A 22945-nucleotide genomic window follows, 5' to 3' on the forward strand; every position below is an offset into this window, starting at 1 on the left:
TCCAATTTAAGGTAAGGTTTGTCCCTTGTATGATCTAAATTGATAGATGTTTTAAGATATCTTTTCATATTTGCGCAAATCTGTCTAAAACAGAAAATGGACACAATTCAATGAATATCAATCAACAAAGAGGGATATAAGAATACTGTATGTTGAAGGCGCAAATAACTGAACTGCTCAATTTTGTGTCTGTCTGCAGGTATACAGACAAGGAGGCATACAAAGGTATGTCGATTGGTATGTTATGCAGATCACATTTACCATTCTACTCCCTTACCTCTTCAATGACAATCCCATAGGCATCTACATTATGGACAAGGTATGTGTATATGAACCATAATCAAAACCTTTTTTTTCTCACCACAAAAACCTATTCTGAAAGCCAGCATCCCGGAGTCGCCTCTTCACTGTTGACGTTGAGACTGGTGTTTTGCGTGTACTATTTAATGAAGATGCCAGTTGAGGACTTGTGAGGCGTCTTGTTGCTCAAAGTAGACACTCTAATGTACTTGTCCTCTTGCTCAGTTGTGCACCAGGGCCTGCCACTCCTCTTTCTATTCTGGTTAGAGCCAGTTTGCGCTGTTCTGTGAAGGGAGTAGTACACAGCGTTGTACCAGATCTTCAGTTTCTTGGCAATTTCTCGCATGGAATATCCTTCATTTCTCAGAACAAGAATAGACTGACGAGTTTCTGAAGAAAGTACTTTGTTTCTGGCCATTTTGAGCCATCAGAATGCTTTTGAGTACTCCCTGACGAAGGCCATACAGCCGAAACGCGTCGGTTTTTAAAAACTTTGTTTCCATTGAACATGCCATACAAATAAAGGCATTTTAATTCATTAAATGAATAGTGCCTTTGTCCTCCTTTCTTTTTGATGATCAATTTTCTCCTTTTACCGAAGGGCACTTTCAGTCTACCTAAACCTACTATTGTGGACCTTAGCACCTTCCGTCTACCAAAACCTACTATTGTGGACCTTAGCAGCGCTTCCCGTCCTCAATAGTGGTCTGAGTTCAACATCCTGGTCCTCCGCCGACATGCCACACCCCTTCCCATTGCACTGTATGTATTAGCACATTTTAAAACAACGGCTGCTGTGCTTAGAACACAAAAGGGAAGGTTTTGGTAGATGGGAGCGAGTTCACAGCTCTTTCATATTGAGCGTCAATGACTCTGAAAGATCTATTTGCATAAATAGTACATTGATTTACTATTGAACGCCAGTGAGTGTTTTTATTGTTGAGCTTTATCCTAAATCAAAGAGGGATAATTGGATTCAGCGTAAACACATTCTTACCCGTAGCCAATAGTTTGGCCTTCATAAAATAAATATAGGCACATCAAATTGTTACAGAATTGACCAAACACAGTTCCATATATCATCTTTAATAGATTGAATTCAAATATGTATCAATACTTGTATGACATTTTCTCCTTTTACACAAATGTTAGCAACATTACTCAGTTAACCCTGGATTTCCCCCCCCCCCCCCCCATGTTGATTTTACGTCCTTAAGTCACATTAAGCCATCGTTGGGAGATCACAAGCATTTTAGAATGTCCCACACTTCTTCTGTGAATGGAATTTTGGGTAACTTTATTCTCCGCAGATCTACCATTACTGATAAGGCTCCATGAAGAATGTGCGTCAGTCATATGTAAGGCTTCTCTCCTGGTGACATCTGCAGCCCAATTAAACACTGCTCTATATATGTCCCCCTCAACTCTCTGGCCTCCCTCCAAAACTGAACCCGTCTCATCCTCCTCATCCCTGGTTTGCCCATGAACTTCGTGCTCTGAAACAAGCTGGCTGGAGCCTGAGCTCACCGTCCACGCTGAGGCCTACAAACTCCACCTCTCCACCTACAGAGATGGCCTCAGTGCTGCCAGGTCTACCTACTTCAACAGCTCAAATAAGACTCCCCAGACTCTGTTCCCCACTGTCAAGAAACTACTTCAGCCCTGTGACCACACCTTCTCTACTCCCTTGACTGAACTCTGCAACTCCTTCCTTCAGTTTTTTTTCAAGGACAAGATTAAACTAAACACTGACTGATAAATCTGCCTCAACCGCCCCTCCCCGTCAACCTCCTCAACTCGTACCCCTGAAACCCGACTCTCCACATTCGGCCCCCCTATTGATTCTCAATATATGTCTCAACTTGACATGTCACCCTGGACTACAATTGCTCCCAGCATCCTCTCCCCACTGTTCTCATCAAAGCCTGCCAGCTCTCTGTCCATATCTTACCCACATCATCAACCTCTCTCACATCATCAACCTCACCCATGGAGCTGTCCTGTCCATGTACAAAACTGCTGCAGTCCCCCCATCCTAAAGAAGCCCGGACTAGATTCCTCAATGACTATCGTACCATCTCCAACCTCCTCTTCCTCGCTAAATCACTTGAAAAGGCCAGTTGCCTCTCCACTACAAACCCACCTCCTGAACAATAACCTATTTGAGCCCATCCAGTCTGGTTTCCACCCCCTCAAAGTCATCAATGACCTAACCTCTGCTGATGCCGGTGCCCTCAACATCCTGATTGTCTTTGACACGGTGAGCCGACAAGTCCTGGTCACCAGGCTTGAGGGTCTGGGTGTTGAGGGCACTCTCCTGGCTACAATCATACCTCACCAACCAGACCCACTACATCTCCCTCAATGGCCATACCTCACACAGCTGCAGTTACACAGGGTGTCCCCCAGGGCTCTGTGCTGGGCCCCTTACTCTTCATCTACATCCTCCCCCTTGGTCAGATGCTCCATCACTTCAACATCCAGATACCACTGTCTCTGCCTCAACCTTGGTGTTGTCCTGGACGGCACCCTGTTTCCACCACTACATCTGCGGCTGAAACCCTGATCCAAGCATTCATCTCCCGTCTCGACTACTGCAACTCACTAATTTCCAGGCATCAACGCAAGCTCCCTCCATAAGCTCCAAATGGTTCAGAACTCTGCAGCCAAACTCCTCCCCCACACTGACATCACACTCGTTTCCCTTTAAGCCCCTCCCCCTTGGTTTCATGGTTTTGTTTCTTCCTGCTGTTGTCTTGGCGTCGTCTTGTTTTCTGTATAGTTTCCACAATGGTAAAAGCGACTTTGGGTCATTGAAAATAAATCCCATGTATTATTATTATAAACAGGGACACTATCAATGTTGTCACCATCCAATGAATATATGGATAAAACATCAAATACATTTAAGTGTTTTTGAAAATAACATACCTGGTTACCTGCATTAAGTACCAACAAAGGCTTTCTGCAAAGCATAAGGCAGATTGTAGTTCTGGAAGAGCCTTGTAAACAGAAGGAGCAACAGAATACACTACAGTATCGTCCACATACAAGTGGAGGTAACGATTTCTTACAAACCAATAGTGTTTATATAGATAGTAAAAAGTACAGGGCCCAAAATCGACCCACGGGGGGACACCTTTAGTACTAAAGGAAACTTAACACCATCAGAAGTGTCCTCCCTGTCAGGTTGTTTTCAAACCAAATGCAGGATGCCTGACCCAGGTCAATTTTTATTTTACCTTTATTTAAGTAGGCAAGTCTTAAGAACAAATTCATGTTTTCAATGACGGCCTAGGAACAGTTAACTGCCTTGTTCAGGGGCAGAACGACAGATTTTTACCTTGTCAGCTCAGGGATTCGATCTTGCAACCTTTCGGTTACTAGTCCAACGCTCTAACCACTAGGCTACCTGCCGCCAAAATTGGTCAACACAATCGAAAGACTTCCACGGGTCTATAAAAAGGGCAGCACAATGTCATTTACAATGTAATTGATCAGCAAAGAAGCTGCAGATATAGTGCTATGAACACTTAACTGATTCAATGAGGTGAAGCACTTCTCACAGTCAGGACAAGAGTACGACTTCTCTCCTGTACTTATTCGCTGGTGGTGTTTGAAGCTACCCACATTCAGAACATTGATAAGGCTTTTCTCCTGTGTGCACTCTTATGAACGGTTAGATGACTTGGTGAGGTGAAATCCTTCCCCACAGTTAGAGCAGGAGTAAGGTTTTTCTCCTGTGTGTTTACTTGTGAAGGTTCAGGCTGTCCAGATGAGATTCTTCCACACAGTCAGATCATTAGTAAGGCTTCTCCCCTGTGTGCACTCTGATGAAGTGTTAGATTGCGTGATGTGGTGAAGCATTTCCCACAGTCAGAGCAGCAGTAAGGCTTCTCTCCAGAATGTTTCCGCAGGTGTCTTTCAAGATATGATGGGAATGGGAAACTCTTCCCACAGTCAGAGCAGGAGTAAGGCTTCTCCCCTGTGTGAGTTATCCGATGAGAGGTTAGATGACTTGATGTTGTGAAGCATTTCCCACAGTCAGAGCAGGAATAAGGCTTCTCTCCAGAATGTTTCCGCAGGTGTATTTCAAGATACGATGGAAATGGGAAACTCTTCTCACAGTGAGGACAGCGGTGAGGCTTCTCTCCACTGTGTGTTCGCTGGTGCACATTCAAGCCACTCAGTTGCGAGAAACTCATCCCACAGACCGAGCAGGAATAAGGCTTCTCTCCAGAATGTTTTCGCAGGTGTCTTTCAAGATATGATGGGAATGGGAAACTCTCCTCACAGTGAGGACAGCGGTGAGGCTTCTCTCCAGTGTGTGTTCGCTGGTGCACATTCAAGCCACTCAGTTGAGAGAAACTCATCCCACAGTCAGAGCAGGAATAAGGCTTCTCTCCAGAATGTTTACGTAGGTGTCTTTCAAGATATGATGGGAATGGGAAACTCTCCTCACAGTGAGGACAGTGGTGAGGCTTCTCTCCAGTGTGTGATCGCTGGTGCACATTCAAGCCACTGCGTTGAGAGAAACTCATCCCACAGACAGAGCAGGAATAAGGCTTCTCTCCAGAATGTTTACGTAGGTGTCTTTCAAGATATGATGGGAATGGGAAACTCTCCTCACAGTGAGGACAGTGGTGAGGCTTCTCTCCAGTGTGTGTTCGCTGGTGCACATTCAAGCCACTCAGTTGAGAGAAACTCATCCCACAGTCAGAGCAGGAATAAGGCTTCTCTCCAGAATGTTTACGCACGTGTCTTTCAAGATATGAAAGGAACGGGAAACTCTTCTCACAGTGAGGACAGTGGTGAGACCTCTTAGCTTTGCTCACCTTCCGATGTTGCTTGACTGAAGCAGGAAATGTCTCAACTTGGTCAGAGGATTTAGGGGTCTCTCCTGTGTAAATGACAACAGAACAACAAGTGAGCTGGTGAAACACAAATGCATAATTTTTGCATCAAATTAAAAGAAAGCAATGTTCTCAATAAAGCAGTCCTGAAATGGGTTACTTACAGTAGGTCTCTCTTCTTGGAACGAATGAGCAATCATTTTGACTAACATTCTAAACAGTGTAATTAATACATTTCATATGCTTTCACAAAAATAACAACTTGGTTGTGTTAATGAAGGTCTAAGGTAACATTCAAATATGTTTACTTTATTTCAAGCACAATGGCATATTTGTTTGTTACTGTTGGAAACAAAACCACTAAAAACATATGTTCAATCAATTTAATTTGTGGAGTGCCTTTCGTTATGACTATGAAACAGAAAGTGTGTGTGTGTTGGAACACGGTAAAAGCTTATTTTTATAATGACAACAAAAAAATGCCCAAGATGCGCAGTCAAATGATAATCAATTTCCCGCTCACACAGTGTACTTTAAGCAGGCCAGAGTAGACTGATAAAACTGCTTGGATTTGGTGGACTGATATTAGGTTACATACCATTTTGAGGTTATAATTAGAAGATCCGCCTAGTTTCCTGAAATGGGTCACTACTTCACAGGAGAGCTGTTTGAACGTAAACTTTGCCATCTTGAACGGGAACTTTCATGTGCCTTAAATGCTATCTGTAAATACGAATAAAATTGTTAAATTACGAGCCTAGTTGGTTAAGCCACAGAAAAGGACAGCAACCTTCCCGCTAGCCATGATTGGCTGAGGTAATAAGTGGGCTGGACGTGCCGAGAGATGAGTTTGTATTGCTTCTGTCCATTTGAGCTGGTCAGTATGTGTACGGTAATCCTGTCTATCGTGGCTTTAAAATAAAAATGTTTTTATTGTGTATTAAAACTTAAGACTATGCAAGTATCCATTTCAATAGAACGTCACCACAGCAACTATTTCAGAGCACTCTCGTCTGAGTACCAGAGCGCAGAATAACGCTGGAGGGGATAGCTGACGTTTTCCGTGCTCCTAACCAACTGTGCTATTTTGTTCGTCTTTTCCCGTTGTTTGTAACTTATTTTGTACATAAAGTTTCTGCTACCGTCTCTTATGACCAAAAATAACTTCTGGACATCAGAACAGCGATTTACTCACCTCGAATTGGAAGAATAATTTTTCTTTAAAAAGAGTCCGATGGGAAGGATATACTGCTTTCTCAGGAACGGGCCCAAATCCCTAGTGGCCGGGGACTTTAATGCAGGCAAACTTAAATCCATTTTACCTCATTTCTACCAGCATGTCACATGTGCAACCAGAGGGAGAAAAAAAACTCTAGATCACCTTTACTCCACACAGAGATGCACACAAAGCTCTCCCTCGCCATCCATTTAACAAATCTGACCATAATTCTATCCTCCTGATTCATGCTTACAGGCAAAAACTAAAGCAGGAACTACCAGTGACTTGCTCAATATGGAAGTGGTCAGATGACGCGGCTGCTACGCTACAAATGGCATTGAAGAGTATACCACCTCAGTCATCGGCTTCATCAATAAGTGCGTCGATGACAAACCATCAAACAAGCAAAGCATCAATACAGGATTAATCTGTTGGGTCTAGGGGGCAGCATTTGCACGTCTGGATAAAAAAAATGTACCCGATTTAATCTGGTTACTAATCCTACCCAGTAACTAGAATATGCATATACTTATTATATATGGATAGAAAACACTCTAAAGTTTCTAAAACTGTTTGAATGGTGTCTGTGAGTATAACAGAACTCATTTGGCAGGCAAAACCCTGAGACATTTTCTGACAGGAAGTGGATACCTGATGTGTTGTATTGACTTTAAACCTATCCCATTGAAAAACACAGGGGCTTAGGAATATTTTGGCACTTCCTATTGCTTCCACTAGATGTCACCAGCCTTTACAAAGTGTTTTGAGTCTTCTGGAGGGAGATCTGACCGAACAAGAGCCATGGAACGATGATGTCCCATTAGACACCTGGCGCGCGAGTTCATGTTGGGTACCCTCGTTCCAATACGTTATAAAAGAGTATGCATTCGTCCACCTTGAATATTATTCATGTTCTGGTTAAAAAAGGCCCTAATGATATATGCTATACAACGTTTGACATGTTTGAACGAACGGAAATATATTTTTTCCCCTCGTTCATGACGAGAAGTCCGGCTGGCTTACATCATGTGCTAACGAGACGGAGATTTTTGGACATAAATGATGAGCTTTTTTGAACAAAACTACATTCGTTATGGACCTGTGATACCTGGAAGTGACATCTGATGAAGAGAATCAAAGGTAATGGATTATTTACATAGTATTTTCGATTTTAGATCTCCCCAACATGACGTCTAGTCTGTATCGCAACGCGTATTTTTCTGGGCGCAGTGCTCAGATTATTGCAAAGTGTGATTTCCCAGTAAGGTTATTTTTAAATCTGGCAAGTTGATTGAGTTCAAGAGATGTAAATCTATAATTCTTTAAATGACAATATAATATTTTACCAATGTTTTCTAATTTAAATTATTTAATTTGTGACGCTGACTTGACTGCCGGTTATTGGAGGGAAACGATTTCCTCAACATCAATGCCATAGTAAAACGCTGTTTTTGGATATAAATATGAACTTGATAGAACTAAAAATGCATGCATTGTCTAACATAATGTCCTAGGAGTGTCATCTGATGGAGATTGTAAAAGGTTAGTGCATCATTTTAGCTGGTTTTATGGTTTTGGTGACCCTGTCTTTGACTTGACAAAACATTACACACAACTCTTGTAAATGTACTGTCCTAACATACTCTAAATTTATGCTTTCGCCGTAAAACCTTTTTGAAATCGTAAAACGTGGTTAGATTAAGGAGATGTTTATCTTTCAAATGGTGTAAAATAGTTGTATTTTTGAAAAATTTGAATTTTGACATTTATTTGGATTCAAATTTGCCGCTCTTGAAATGCACCTGCTGTTGATGGAGTGCACCACGGGTGGCACGCTAGCGTCCCACCTAGCCCCAAGAGGTTAAGAGAGCCAGTGTTGTAGGATTCAAACGCTCGTCGGATGTGGCAGGGCTTAAACTACTAGACTACAAAGGGAAACCCAGCCGCGAGCTGCCCAGTGACGCGAGTCTACCAGATGAGCTAAATGCCTTTTATGCTCGCTTCGAGGAAAGCAACACTGAAGCATGCACGAGAGCACCAGCTGTTCTTAACTGTGTGATAACGCTCTTGGTAGCTGATGTGAGCAAGACCTTTAAAACAGGTCAATAATCACAAAGCCGCGAGGATAACCAGGATGTGTACTCAAAGCATGCACGGACCAATTTCAACATCTCTCTGGCGGAGTCTGTAATACCTACATGTTTCAAGCAGACCACCATAGTTCCTGTGCCCAAGAACACTAAGGTAACCTGCCAAAATGATTACTGCCCCGTAGCACTCACGTCAGTAGCCATGAAGTGCTTTGAAAGGCTGGTCATGGCTCACATCAACAGCATCCTCCCGGATACCCTAAACCTACTCCAATTCGCATACCGCTCAATCAGATCCACAGATGACACAATCGCACTCCACACTGCCCTTTCCTGCCTGGACAAAAGGAACACCTATGTGAGAATGCTGTTCATTGACTACAGCTCAGCGTTCAACACCATAGTGTCCACAAAGCTCATCACTAAGCCAAGGACCCTGGGACTAAACACCTCCCTCTGCACCTGGATCCTGGACTTCCTGACAGGCAGGCCCCAGATGGTAAGGGTAGGCAACAACACGTCTGCTACGCTGATCCTCACGCTGGGGCCCCTCAGGGGTATGTGCTTAATCCCCTCCTGTACTCCTTGTTACCCACGACTGCGAGGCCAAACAACTCCAACACCATCAAGTTTGCCGACGACACAAGTGGTAAACCTGATCAGACAACGATGAGACAGCCTATAGTGAGGTCAGAGACCTGGCAGTGTGGTGCCAGGACAACAACCTCTCCCTCAATGTGAGCAAGACAAAGGAGCTGATTGTGGACTACAGGAAAAGGTGGGCCGAACAGGGCCCCAACAACATCGACGGGGCTGTAGTGGAGCGGGTTGAGAGTTAACCTCTTAGAGACCCCTTAACACTCGGATCCCATTAACGGGATTGATTTTGACAACAGCCAGTGAAAAATCTGCGCGCCAAATTCAAAACTACAAATGTCAATTGAAATTTCTCACACATACAAGTATTATACACCATTTTAAAGATAAGATTCTCCTTAATCTAACCACATTGTCCGATTTCAAAAAGGCTTTACGGCGAAAGCAAAACTTTAGATTATGTTAGGACACCACCTAAACAAAAAAAGCCACACAGCCATTTTCCCAGCAAGGAGAGACATCACAAAAACCAGAAATACAGCTAAAATTAAGCACTAACCTTTGATCTTCATCAGATGGCACTCATAGGACTTCATGTTACACAATACATGTATGTTTTGCTCGATAAAGTTCATATTTATATCCAAAAACCCCATTTTACATTGGCGCGTAATGTTCAGAAATGTTTTGCCTCCAAACCTGCCGGTGAATGAGCACACATATTACAGAAATACTCAAACTTTGATCAATATACAAGTGTTATGCACAGAATTATAGATACACTTCTCCTAAATGCAACCGCTTTGTCAGATTTCAAAAAAGGTTCACGGCGAAAGCAGAATTTGCAATAATCTGAGTACAGCCCAGAAGACACCAACAACAAGCAAACAGAAACCCGCCATCTTGGAGTCAATAAAACTAAGAAATTACATTATAAATATTCACTTACCTTTGATTATCTTCATCAGAATGCACTCCCAGGAATCCCAGCTCCACAATAAATGTTCGATAAAGTTTATCTTTATGTCCAAATGCATCCATTTTGTTCGCGCGTTAGGTTCACTATCCAAATCCACAACGCGCATGCTTACTTAGTCCAGACAAAAAGTCAAAAGTTATACTACAGTTTGTAGAAACATGTCAAATGATGTATAGAATCAATCTTTAGGTTTTTTTAACATATATCTTCAATAAAATTCCACCCGGACCTATCCGTTCTCTTTAGGAATGAATATGAACTCAGCTCGCTCCCAAGTCTCTGCGCGTGACTGAACCCATGCCTTATAATGGGATACCTACTTCCTTGGGCTGTTATTCCCTTCAAATTCACCATAGAATCCTCAAACAAGGTTCTAAAGACTGTTGACATCTAGTGGAAGCTTTAGGAAGTGCAAAATGAACCCTAAGTCACTGTATACTGTAAAGACAATCACTTGAAAAAACTACAACCTCAGATTTCCCACTTCCTGGTTGGATTTGTCTCAGGTTTTTGCCTGCCATATGAGTTCTGTTATACTCACAGATATCATTCAAACCGTTTGAGACTTCAGAGTGTTTTTCTATCCAAATCTACTAATAATATGCATATCCTACCTCCTGGGCCCGAGTAGCAGGCAGTTTAATTTGGGTACGTTTTTCATCCGGCCGTGAAAATACTGCCCCCATCCCTTTAAGTTCCTTGGTGTCCACATCACCAACGAACTATCATGGTCCAAGACAGTCGTGAAGAGGGCACAACACCTTTTCCCCCTCAGGAGACTGAAAAGATTTGGCATGGGTCCCAAGATCCTCAAAGTTCTACAGCTGCACCATCGAGAGCATCTGGACTGGTTGCATCACCGCCTGGTATGGTAACTGCTCGGCATCTGACCGTAAGGCGCTACAGGGGGTAGTGCGTACAGCCCACTACATCGCTGGGGCCAAGCTTCCTGCCATCCATGACCTATATACTAGGCGGTGTCAGAGGAAAGCCCCAAAAAATTGTCAGACTCCATCTCTGCTACCGCACGGCAAGCGGTACCGGAGCGCCAAATCTAGGACCAAAAGGCTCCTTAACAGCTTCTACCCCCAAGCCGTAAGACTGCTGAATAATTAGGCAAATGGCCACCGGATTATTTACATCCACCCCCCCCCCATTACTCGCTGTTTATCTATGCATAGTCACTTCCCCCTACCTACATGTACAAATTACCTTGACTACCTTGTGCCCCCAAACATTGACTCTGTACCGGTACCCCCTGTATATAGCCTCGTTATTATTTTGTAAATATTTTAACACTTTCTTGAACTGCACTCTTGGTTAAGGGCTTGTATTAATTTCATGGTTAGGTCTACATGTTGTATTCGGTGCATATGACAAAGTTTGATTTGAATTTATGAACAGCCAACACCTAAATATGGAATTGACCATTTTTAGGACCTTCCTCTGACACCGCCTGGTGTAGAGGTCCTGGATGGCAGGCAGCTTTGCCCCAGTGATGTACTGGACCGTTCGCACTACCCTTTGTAGTGCCTTGCGGTCAGAGGCAGAGCAGTTGCCGTACCAGGCAGTGATGCAACCAGTCAGGATGCGCTCGATGTTGCAGTTGTAAAACTTTTGAGGATCTGAGGACCCATGCCAAATCTTTTCAGTCTCCTGAGGGGGAAAAGGTTTTTGTCGTGCCCTCTTCACGACTGTCTTGGTGTGTTTGGACAAAGATAGTTTGTTGGTGATGTGAACACCAAGGAACTTGAAGCTCTCAAACTGCTCCACTACAGCCCCGTCGATAAGAATGGGGGCGTGCTCAGTCCTCCTGTTCCTGTAGTCCACAATCATCTCCTTTTGTCTTGATTACGTTGAGGGATAGGTTGTTATTCTGGCACCATCAAATCAAATTTTATTGTCACATGCACATGGCTAGCAGATGTTAATGCGAGAGTAGCGAAATGCTTGGGCTTCTAGTTCTGACCATGCAGTAATATCTAGCAAGTAATCTAACAATTTCACAACAACTACCTAGTACACACAAGTGTAAAGGAATGAATAAGAATATGTACATAAAAATATATGAATGAGCGATGGCCGAATGGCATAGGCAAGATGCAGTAGATGGTAGCCTCCCTAGAGCCTAATGTAGCACCTGATTTCATTAACAATAGCACCTCAATAGGTGGTCCAGGTGTACTCTGGCTTAGCACAAATGTGTGTGTGTGGGGTCACATCAGATCTTCTTAAGAGCTGATTTGTAAAGAAAAATATAATAATAATTAGTAGAAAAATAACTGAATTAGGCTGCCATTTCAGGTCATTTGTTATCAAGTGGCCACTGGTTGGTGGGGGCAGCAGGTAGCCTAGTGATTAGAGCGTTGGGCCAGTAACCAAAAGGTAGCTGGATCGAATCCCAGACGAGCTGGTAAAAACCTATCGTTCTGCCCCTGAACAAGGCAGTTAACCAACTGTTCCACGGTAGGCCGTCATTGTAAGTAAGAATCTCTTAACTGACTTGCCTAGTAAAATTGCTCCTCTATTGTTCTCGCAAGCAAGAGGGGAAGCCAATGACATCAGACCAACTCCTTGAATTGCCAAACACTTGAATTTGGCAATTGTATAAAAAATTAAATAAAAACTATTTTGCTCAAAACCTCAAGTGTGTGTGCACTGCACTGCACTTACAAGCATTTCGCTACACCCGCAATAACATCTGCTAAACGTGTATGCAACAAATAAAATGTGATTTGACTTGGAATGTCATTTTTTTCCACAGGAAAAGTTTTTTCTTTTTTTAATCGCTGTTGTGGGACTTTAAACTGTGACGTCAACTAATGTTTTCCTGGATCATCGGACAGGCCTAAAAAAAACTAGATCAAACCTGCTCTCACCATGATCAGATTCCCCAAAGTCATCCTTCTCCTCTTCTTTAAAGGTGACATTCAGCCCCAGTGTTTGAGTGCTGTCTGCCATCTTCACTGACGCCATCTCTGGACTCTCTTCTGTGTAAAATGAGAACAAGGAAAAAGTTTAAACTATGTGATCTTGAAGTGACTTGAGGAAATAAAAGAAATACTAAAACCATGTAGCAAAGTGGTTGGCGACCCCAGCCCCAGGCGTCCTACCCCTAACCCCAGGCGTCCTACCCCTAACCCCAGGCGTCCTACCCTTAAGCCTAGGCGTCCCAACCCCAGGCATCCCAACCCCAGCTGTCCCAACCCCAAGCGTCCCAGCCCCAAGCGTCCCAGCCCCTAACCCCAGGCGTCCCAACCCCAGGCGTCCTAAGTGAAAAATCGGATAGCATCTTAAAAATAATATAACCAATCTATCTCTGACTAAAAGTATGAAAATATGAAAACCAGCAGACACTTTGGCCCTTGAGAACCATAACAACACTGGTGTAACAGCTGTTGATAAACTTTCGGGTGTAATCATTAGTGCACACGATAGCAAACAGTTTGGCCTGATGCAAAACATTTTGCAATGGAAACCGTTTATTCAAGGAACCAACCGGAAGTAAACAGAAGCAAACGTAACAAAACAGGGAGGGACCTACCTGAAACGTGTCCAATAGAAACTCATTTACATTGCAGAACGTTTTACGTTTTAGAGTCATTTTATTTGACTCTAAACGTAAAGTTTAGAGCCAAATTGTTTTTAAACATTAAATATTGTAAAAGCACCAACAAATCAGCTCCAAGTGATTTTAATTGTGGAAATCTGTTAAAGTATTCCCACGCATTATAGAGAGATACTGTATGTGATTGTATATAAACGTAAGCAAGGTTTTAGTCAAATATCTGTTTGGGCTTCTTGCGTCAATTTGCGGTCTACAAATTATTTGTAGTTATGTTTCCCTGGCCATCCGCTCAAGAAAATAAAAATCGGCCCACAGCAGAATCTCTAGTTGATGATCCCTGAAATAAACGGTTTCCGTTACAAAACGTTTCGCAACAGACGAAATGTTTTGCTACAGTCTGGGCCTAACGAATACACTCCTGCCGTCTTACCTTGGTTGTAACCACTGTTGATTAAACCCTGCTCTGTTACCTGGGTAATCATCCAATTCCCATGATAAACCCTGCTCTGTTACCTGGGTAATCATCCAATTCCCATGATAAACCCCTGCTCTGTTACCTGGGTAATCATCCAATTCCCATGATAAACCCTGCTCTGTTACCTGGGTAATCATCCAATTCCCATGATAAACCCTGCTCTGTTACCTGGGTAATCATCCAATTCCCATGATAAACCCTGCTCTGTTACCTGGGTAATCATCCAATTCCCATGATAAACCCCTGCTCTGTTACCTGGGTAATCATCCAATTCCCATGATAAACCCCTGCTCTGTTACCTGGGTAATCATCCAATTCCCATGATAAACCCTGCTCTGTTACCTGGGTAATCATTCAATTCCCATGATAAACCCCTGCTCTGTTACCTGGGTAATCATCCAATTCCCATGATAAACCCTGCTCTGTTACCTGGGTAATCCATCCTATTCCCATGATAAACCCTGCTCTGTTACCTGGGTAATCATCCAATTCCCATGATAAACCCTGCTCTGTTACCTGGGTAATCCATCCTATTCCCATGATAAACCCTGCTCTGTTACCTGGGTAATCATCCAATTCCCATGATAAACTGTGACGACCCTCCCACTCTGTCTGCCGTATTCTCTCTCTCTGCTCTTGTTCCTTATTAGGATGCCGGTGGGTGGAGTTGGGAGGGTCGTCAGCTAGACGGGAAACACCTGGGCCCGGGTGTGTCCCAGGATAAATAGACCTCTTCCACAGTCATTGGGGAGACTCTCCATGCAGACACCCTGTTGTTTTTGGTTGGTTACTTTGGCAACCTGCATTATTACATTCAGGTATGCAAAACACTCACTTACACTACTGATTACACACACCATTGTTAATTACTTAATTGAATAAATATATATTTTGATACTCCTTGTCTCCACGTAGTCTCCCTTTTGTTGCGAACTCTGAGCTGGTTCGTAACAAGTGGGGGCTCATCCGGGATCTTGAAATTGTGTTTGGGAGAAAATGTGGAGGTATGTTAAATTCTGTAGGTGCTTTGTTTGTATATTTTGTTAGTTTGAGTTTGGTGCTCAGTACTGGTTGCCTTTGTTTGTCTGGTTTGTGTGCTGCGTTGGAGAGAGTACATTGGTTCGTTTCCAGGCCCCTGCCCAGCCTGGAAAACGCTTGTTCTACTAGCTGTTGGGACATCGGTCTGAGGAGGTGAGTACAATCAGCTGTGTACCTCAGTGGGAGATTTGGATAGGGTAGTGAAACGTACTACCCGGAGCTATAGCCTTTTTCCCCTGATAGCCTTAGCGACGTGTTTCCTTTTGGAATATGTTGGGCATTGTTAATGTTTGTTGTTTTTGTGTGGTGTCTGTGGACTGTGCAGATATCTCGGGGGCACATCCGTGGCTTGGTGGAATGTGCCAGCGTGCTGGGGGGGTTACTTCCTTGCCAGCGGGCTACAGTGCATAATTACCCACCGCAAATCTGCATGAAGACTAGGGTTGAGTTATTGTAGGTTTTGGGGAAGCTCCATATCTCATCTCTTTTCTGTGGTGGCCGGTGTGACTGTATTTTCTCTTGTGGTCTGGTGTGCTCAGCAGAGGTGTTGGCGTGACTATGAACCGTTGGGAGATGTTTGTAGCTGATACGGTCTCTTGTGTGCCCTGTTCCTGAGTGTTATGTGACTGACCATTGTTTGGTTTTGTCATGTTCTAACTTTCCTGTCTGTTCCCTCCTGGTCTTGTGTTCTTCTTTCCTCTTAAATGTTGCTTCCTGTGCGCAAAGGTTGCTGAGGTCTGGGGAGAAGGAGGTTGGCTGGGGCAAGTGGAAGGTGAACATGTAACCTCTCATAAATTTGGGACGCAGAGGGCTGTGTCAATTTGGGACGCAGAGGGCTGTGTCAATTTGGGACGCAGAGGCTGGTATGTTGTTCCGGGGCCCTTGTTGGTCCCCGGTTTTATTGGGGGGTGTGTGATGACCCTCCCACTCTGTCTGCCGTATTTTCTCTCTGCTCTTGTTCCTTATTAGGATGCCGGTGGGCGGAGTTGGGAGGGCCGTCAGCTAGACGGGAAACACCTGGGCCCGGGTGTGTCCCAGGATAAATAGACCTCTTCCACAGTCATTGGGGAGACTCTCCATGCAGACACCTTGTTGTTTTTGGTTGGTTACTTTGGCAACCTGCATTATTACATTCAGGTATGCAAAACACTCACTTACACTACTGATTACACACACCATTGTTAATTACTTTATTTAATAAATATATATTTTGATACACCTTGTCTCCCTTTTGTTGCGAACTCTGAGCCGGTTCGTAACAAAACCCTGCTATGTTACCTGGGTAATCATCCAATTCCCATGATAAACCCTGCTCTGTTACCTGGGTAATCATCCTATTCCCATGATAAACCCTGCTCTGTTACCTGCGTAATCATCGCATTCCCAAATCTTCACTTCCTCTTCTATATCTTTTGTGATGATATTCAGCCGGAGTGTTTGACTGCTTTCTTTCACTGATGCCATCTCTCCTGCGGTGCCCAGGGAACTTCAGGACCCAGTCAGTATAGGCTTGGGCTCAGTGTGGAAGGAGAGCGGCAGGCTGGTTATCCTCGCTGTCCTAAAGTAAAGACCAGATAAACGACCTGTAAATGGAAAAAAAGCCTGTATGAAAAAAAGCCTGTATGAAATACAGGACTGTTATGTCATTTGGTGGCTTGCTATCTAGTTAGAAAACAAATGAATGTGTGCACTGAGGTAGCCAGTCATTTGATCAATGTTGCTATGCTAATTTAGTTTACTGTATGGGGCCTCAGCTAAGAAATAGTCTAAAATTGCAAGGTAGCTAGCTATTATTCGGGTTTGGTGTTGAGCTGAACCAGTATGTGGGCAGAGGAGGAGATAATGAATATGACGAGTCACACCTCTAGCCCAGTTGGCTACCATTAATTTACAGCCACCATGCCCAGAATGTACTTCCCAAAAATGTCTAAAACATTTACAAGCAACCGGAAAATAATTGTCTGGAAAGGGTGCATGAGCCAAACATTTTTTGGCACCTCCAATAAACGTTGATAGATTAGGTACATGGCATACTTGGTCTAAAATAATACAGATTATTTCCAGACAAGGGATTTTTTTTCAGTTACTTGTACATTTTTATTTAGACCATTTTTAGAAGTACATCCTGGGTGTGAAGGTTGTAAATGACAATAGTTGCTCAGCGAAACCCAATATTTTGGTAAGTAATTGTATTTTGACATAACACTTGCAGAGCTGTCTAATTAATAGGAAAATGAATGGTAGCTAACTGGGTACTTCTCCTCTGCCCAGGAGGTGTATTCATTATGTCTTACAACAGAAACGGTCAACTGTTACCTGGGTTTACTCTGTTTATCTATGCATAGTCACTTTACCTCTATCTACATATTACCTCAATTACCTGGACTAACCAGTGCCCCCGCACATTGACACTGTACCAGTACCCCCTGTATATAGCCTCACTATGGTTTATTATTTTGTTGCGCCTTAATAAATGTTATTTTTCTATTTCTAATTTTTTACTTCAGTTTATTTTAGTAAATACTTTAACACTTAAACTGCATTGTTGGTTAATTAAGGACTTATAAGTAAGCTTTTCACTGTTAAGGTTGAACACCTGTTGGTATTCGACGCTTGTGACAAATACAATTTGATTTTGTTTAATTACCAAACGAACGCAACGAAGGGGACCTAGCGACCTAAATGTGTCCAATGGAAACTCCTTTTCGTTGCAGAACATTTTTACACACGTTTTTACAACAGACGAAACGTTTTAATCTACCAATCGGCGTTATGAATACATTCCAAGTAATGAAGCAAAACAAAGCAAACGAAACTGGGAGGGAGATACCTGCACAAATTCAGGTTTTAGCCACCATTTCCCGCTAAGCTACAGTACATTTGGTTTAGCTAACGTTAGGTAGCTACATATTTCTCTATTTTGTTATTATAAAAACGTATGCGGTGACAGTTTAATGTATTGTTTTGTTAACTTTAGCTATGAGTAACATTAGCCAACGTTAGTTAGCTAACTGAAGGCCTTGTCTGGCCATTTGCCCTGCTGTAACAGACTTCCCGAGAAGGGTCTTACCTGAGGCCTTGCTTCGCTAAAACGGAATTATAAATGCTTATTTTGAATCAAATGTTCATTGTTTAACGAATAAATTGTTATTTACGCATGGATATCTATTCCAAGGGGATCGTACACAAAAGCGATGGCAATTTGCGCATTTTTCTTTTTCGACAGACTAGGCGTGTTTCAAACTACACAAACGTAGACAGTCGGTCGCCACCTGTGTGCGGGAGTGTGAATCACATATAATTCTTACTCAGGTTGTGGTCAATTTATTTATAACAATGTGATACAGGATTATTCTCATTCGAAAGTGTGAAGTCCTCAAACTAAACAATATTTCGTTCACACACAAAAAGGAGTGAATTTAGCCAGAGTATTCCTAACCATCAAGTTCTCTAAGGCCAATTTTGCAGTAATTGGTCTGTTGACCATCGGATATCTTAGACAGAGGCGATTAAACACGTTTTTTTGTTCTAAATTGCACCTCATTTCATACAAAAAATATGTATATGGGGCGGCAAGTAGCCTAGTGGTTAGAGCGTTGGGACGGTAACCGAAAGGTTGCTAGATCAAATCCCCGAGCTGCCAAGGTAAAAAATCTGTCATTCTGCTCCTGAACAAGGCAATTAACCCACTGTTCCTAGGCAGTCATTGTAAATAAGAATTTGTTCTTAACTGACTTGCCTGGTTAAATAGAAATGTGCTCATGTTTCTTGGCCCAAGCAAGTCTCTTCTTATTATTGATGTACTTTAGTAGTGGTTTCTTTGCAGCAATTCGACCATGAAGGCCTGATTCATGCCGTCTCCTCTGAACATTTGATGTTGAGATGTGTCTGTTACTTGAACTCTATGAAGCATTTATTTGGGCTACAATTTCTGAGGCTGGTAACTCTAATGAAGTTATCCTCTGCAGCAGAGGAAACTCTGTCTTCCTTTCCAGTGGTGGTCCTCATGAGCCAGTTTCATCATAGCGCTTGATGGTTTTTGCGACTGCACTGCAATGTTCTTGACATTAACCGAATTGACTGACCTTCATGTCTTAAAGTAATGATGGACTGTCGTTTTCTCTTTTGATTATTTGAGCTGTTCATGCCATAATATGGATTTGGTCATATACCAAATAGAGTTATCTTCTGTTTTCCTTGTCACAACACAACTGATTGGCTCAAACGCATTATGAAGGATAGAATTTCCACTAAAACATTTTTTTTAACAAGGCACACCTGTTAATTGAAATGCTGGTTGAGAGTGCCAAGATTGTGCAAAGCCGTCATCAAGGCAAAGGGGGGCTACTTTGAAGAAACTAAAATATATTTTGATATGTTTAACACTTCTTTGGTTACTACATGATTCCATATGTGTTATTTCATAGTTTTGATGTCTTCACTATTATTATCCAATGTGCAAAATAGTAAAAATAAAGAAAAACCCTTCAATGAGTAGATGTGTCCAAACGTATGACTGGTACAATACTGTTAAAGTTTGGGGACACTTAGAAATGTTTTTGTCTATTTAAAATAACATCAAATTGATCAGAAATACAGTATAGACATTAATGTTAATGTTGTAAACGACTATTGTAGCTGGAAACGGCAGATTCAAAAAAAAAAAGGAATATCTACATAAGTGTACAGAGGCCCATTATCAGCAACTGTCACTCCTGTGTTCCAAGGGCATGTTGTGTTAGCTAATCCATGTTTATAATTTTAAAAGGCTAATTGGTCATTAGAAAACCCTTTTGCAATTATGTTAGCACAGCTGAAAACTGATTAAAGAAGCAATTAAAACTGGCCTTCTTTAGACTAGTTGAGTATCTGGAGCATCAGCATTTGTGGGTTCGATAACAGGCTCAAAATGGCTAGAAACAAAGAACTTTCTTCTGAAACTTGTCAGTCTATTCTTGTTCTGAGAAATGAAGGCTATTCCATGCTAGAAATTGCAAAGAAACTGAAGATCTCACACCATGCTGTGTACTACTCCCTTCACGGAACAGTGCAAACTGTCTCTAACCAGAATAGAAAGAGTGGGAGACCCCGGTGCACAACTGAGCAAGAGGACAAGTACATTAGAGTGTCTAGTTTGAGCAACAGACACCTCACAAGTCCCCAACTGGCAGCATCATTAAATAGTACCCGCAAAACACCAGTCTCAACGTCAACAGTGAAAAGCCGACTCCGGGATGCTGGCCTTCTAGGCAGAGTTGCAAAGAAAAAGCCATATCTCAGACTGGCCAATAAAAATAAAAGATTAAGATGGGCAAAAGAACAGACACTGGACAGAGGAGCTCTGCCTAGAAGGAGGCATCCCGGAGTCGCCTCTTCACTGTACAGTGTATTCGGAATGTTTTCAGACCCCCTTCCCTTTTTCCACATTTTGTTACATTGCAGCCTTATTCTAAAATTGATTTAAAAAAAGTTTTCATCAATCTACAAACAATGCCCCATAATGACGAAGTAAAAACAGGTTTTTAGAATGTTTAGCAAATTTATACAACATAAAAAACAGAAATAACTTATTTACATAAGTATTCAGACCCTTTGCTATGAGACCTGAAATTGAGCTCGGGTGCAACCTGTTTCAATGGATTATCCTTGTGATGTTTCTACAACTTGATTGGAGTCCAATTCAATTGGACATGATTTGGAAAGACACACACCTGTCTATATAAGGTCCCACTCTTGACAGTGCACATCAGAGAAAAAAACCAAGCCATGAGGTCGAGGCACAGATCTGGGGAAGGGTACCAAAACATTTCTGCAGCATTGAAGGTCCCCAAGAACACAGTTGCCTTCATCGTTCTTAAATGGAAGAAGTTGGTGGTTACAAAGACTCTTCCTAGAGCTGGCCACCCGGCCAAACTGCGCAATCGGGAGAGAAGGGCCTTGGTCAGGGAGGTGACCAGGAACCCGATGGTCATTCTGATAGAGTTCCTCTGTGGAGATGAGAGAACCTACCAGAAGGACAACCATCTCTGCAGCACTCCACAAATCAGGCCTTTATGGTAGAGTGGCCAGACGGAAGCCACTCCTCAGTAAAAGGCACATGACGGCCCACTTGGAGTTTGCCAAAAGGCACCTAAAGACTCTCAGACCATGACAAACAAGATTTTCTGGTCTGATGAAACTAAGATTGAACTCTTTGGCCTGAACGCCAAGTGTCACATCTGGAGGAAACCTGGCACCATCCCTACAGTGAAGTATGGTGGTGGCAGCATGCTGTGGGGATGTTTTTCAGCGGCAGGGACTGGGAGACTAGTCAGGATCGAGGGAAAGATGAACGGAGCAAAGTACAGAGAGATCCTTGATAAAAACCTGCTCCAGAGTGCTCAGGACCTCAGACTGGGATGAAGATTCACCTTCCAAAAGGACAACGACCCTAAGTACACAGCCAAGACAACACAGGAGTGGCTTCGGGACAAGTCTCTGAACTTCCTGGAGTGGCCCAGCCAGAGCCTGGACTTGAACTCGATCAAGCATCTCTGGAGAGACCTGAAAATATCTGTGCAGCAATGCTCCCATCCAACCTGACAGAGCTTGAGAGGTTCTGCAGAGAAGAATGGCAGAAACTCCCAAAATACAGGTGTCCCAAGCTTGTAGCGTCATACTGAAGAAGACTCGAGGCTGTAATCGCTGCCAAAGGTGCTTAAACAAAGTACTGAGTAAAGGGTCTGAATACTTATGTAAATATGATATTTCACTTTATTTTGTAAATATATGCGCCAACATTTTCTAAAACCCTATTATTGCTTGGTCATTATGGGGTATAGTGTGTAGATTTATGAGGGAAAAAAATGAATCAATTTTAAATAAGGCTGGAATGCAACAAAATTTGGAAAAAGTCAAGTGGTCTGAATACTTTCCAAATGCAATTTACCACACCTAGGGCCTTACTGCTTAATCATAGCATTCAAAACAAGTTATATCGACATCCATTGATGGGAAATTATCTGGAGAGTTCAATACGGGCGATTTTATCTTTTCTCTTGCAAGAATTATAATTGATGGAAATCACATTTTGCTTCTTTGCCTACATCGTTAAAAATGACTTTGATATTCCTGCTTAGTCAGCTCCATAACATCCTGGAAAAGGGGTTAATTGGATAAATGTGACAACTCCTCACTTGCTGCGAAATTTTTTTGGGATAGTTTTCTTTGTGGGTGGGTTTTCAAAGGTAATTGGGTTAGAAATTTTAGCTAGGCCTGGCAACCCTGGTTCTGTCCACTATGACTAATTTGCTCCCAGTGGAAACAACAAGCGATCTAATTTAGATTCTTATTTACAATGACGGAATACCCCGGATGACGCTAGGCCAATTGTGCGCCGCCCTATGGGACTCCCAATCACGACCGGATGTGATACACCCTGGATTCGACCCGGGGACTGTAGTGACACCTCTTGCACTGAGATGCAATGCCATAGACCACTGTGCCACTACACTGCATTGCAATCTGAAAAAGCAGCAATTATATTATTATAACACATCTCGCAGTACAATCTCCTTCAGACACATTGCTTGCTAATGACCCACGTCCATCACACAAGGTTCAGGTTTATCAATTATTTAATCAATAATTTTTCGTTCACGTTTTAGAACGCTCAAAAGTAATGAATGTTCCTTACTCTTCTGATTGAGGCCCACACCACCCGTGGGGATATAGCGCCATCTACTGTACACATACTGATATTAAAAAGATGGATTTTGTTGCGTTCATTGCCACGGTTATAAACTGTACGCACAAGTCTCAAAGAACTCGAAGAAACTAGACAGTAT

At 42.6% G+C, this 22945-nt stretch overlaps 1 protein-coding gene across 1 annotated transcript; it reads right to left on the bottom strand.

The window, feature by feature from the left end:
* Positions 1-1370: 1370 nt before the first annotated feature.
* On the bottom strand, positions 1371-18376 carry LOC106606907 (uncharacterized). Its single transcript, XM_014203403.3, has 4 exons — positions 18190-18376; positions 16484-16702; positions 12918-13028; positions 1371-5200 (listed from the first exon to the last, which is right to left on the bottom strand). Exons 2-4 carry the CDS (start codon positions 16581-16583, stop codon positions 4095-4097), a joined length of 1317 nt encoding a protein of 438 aa, XP_014058878.3. The 5' UTR covers positions 16584-16702; positions 18190-18376; the 3' UTR covers positions 1371-4094.
* Between the last annotated feature and the right edge of the window lie 4569 nt (positions 18377-22945).

The sequence above is a fragment of the Salmo salar genome, chromosome 01 (assembly GCF_965601325.2).
Source record: "Salmo salar chromosome 01, fSalSal1, whole genome shotgun sequence".
In the NCBI taxonomy this organism is placed as follows: Eukaryota; Metazoa; Chordata; class Actinopteri; order Salmoniformes; family Salmonidae; genus Salmo; species Salmo salar.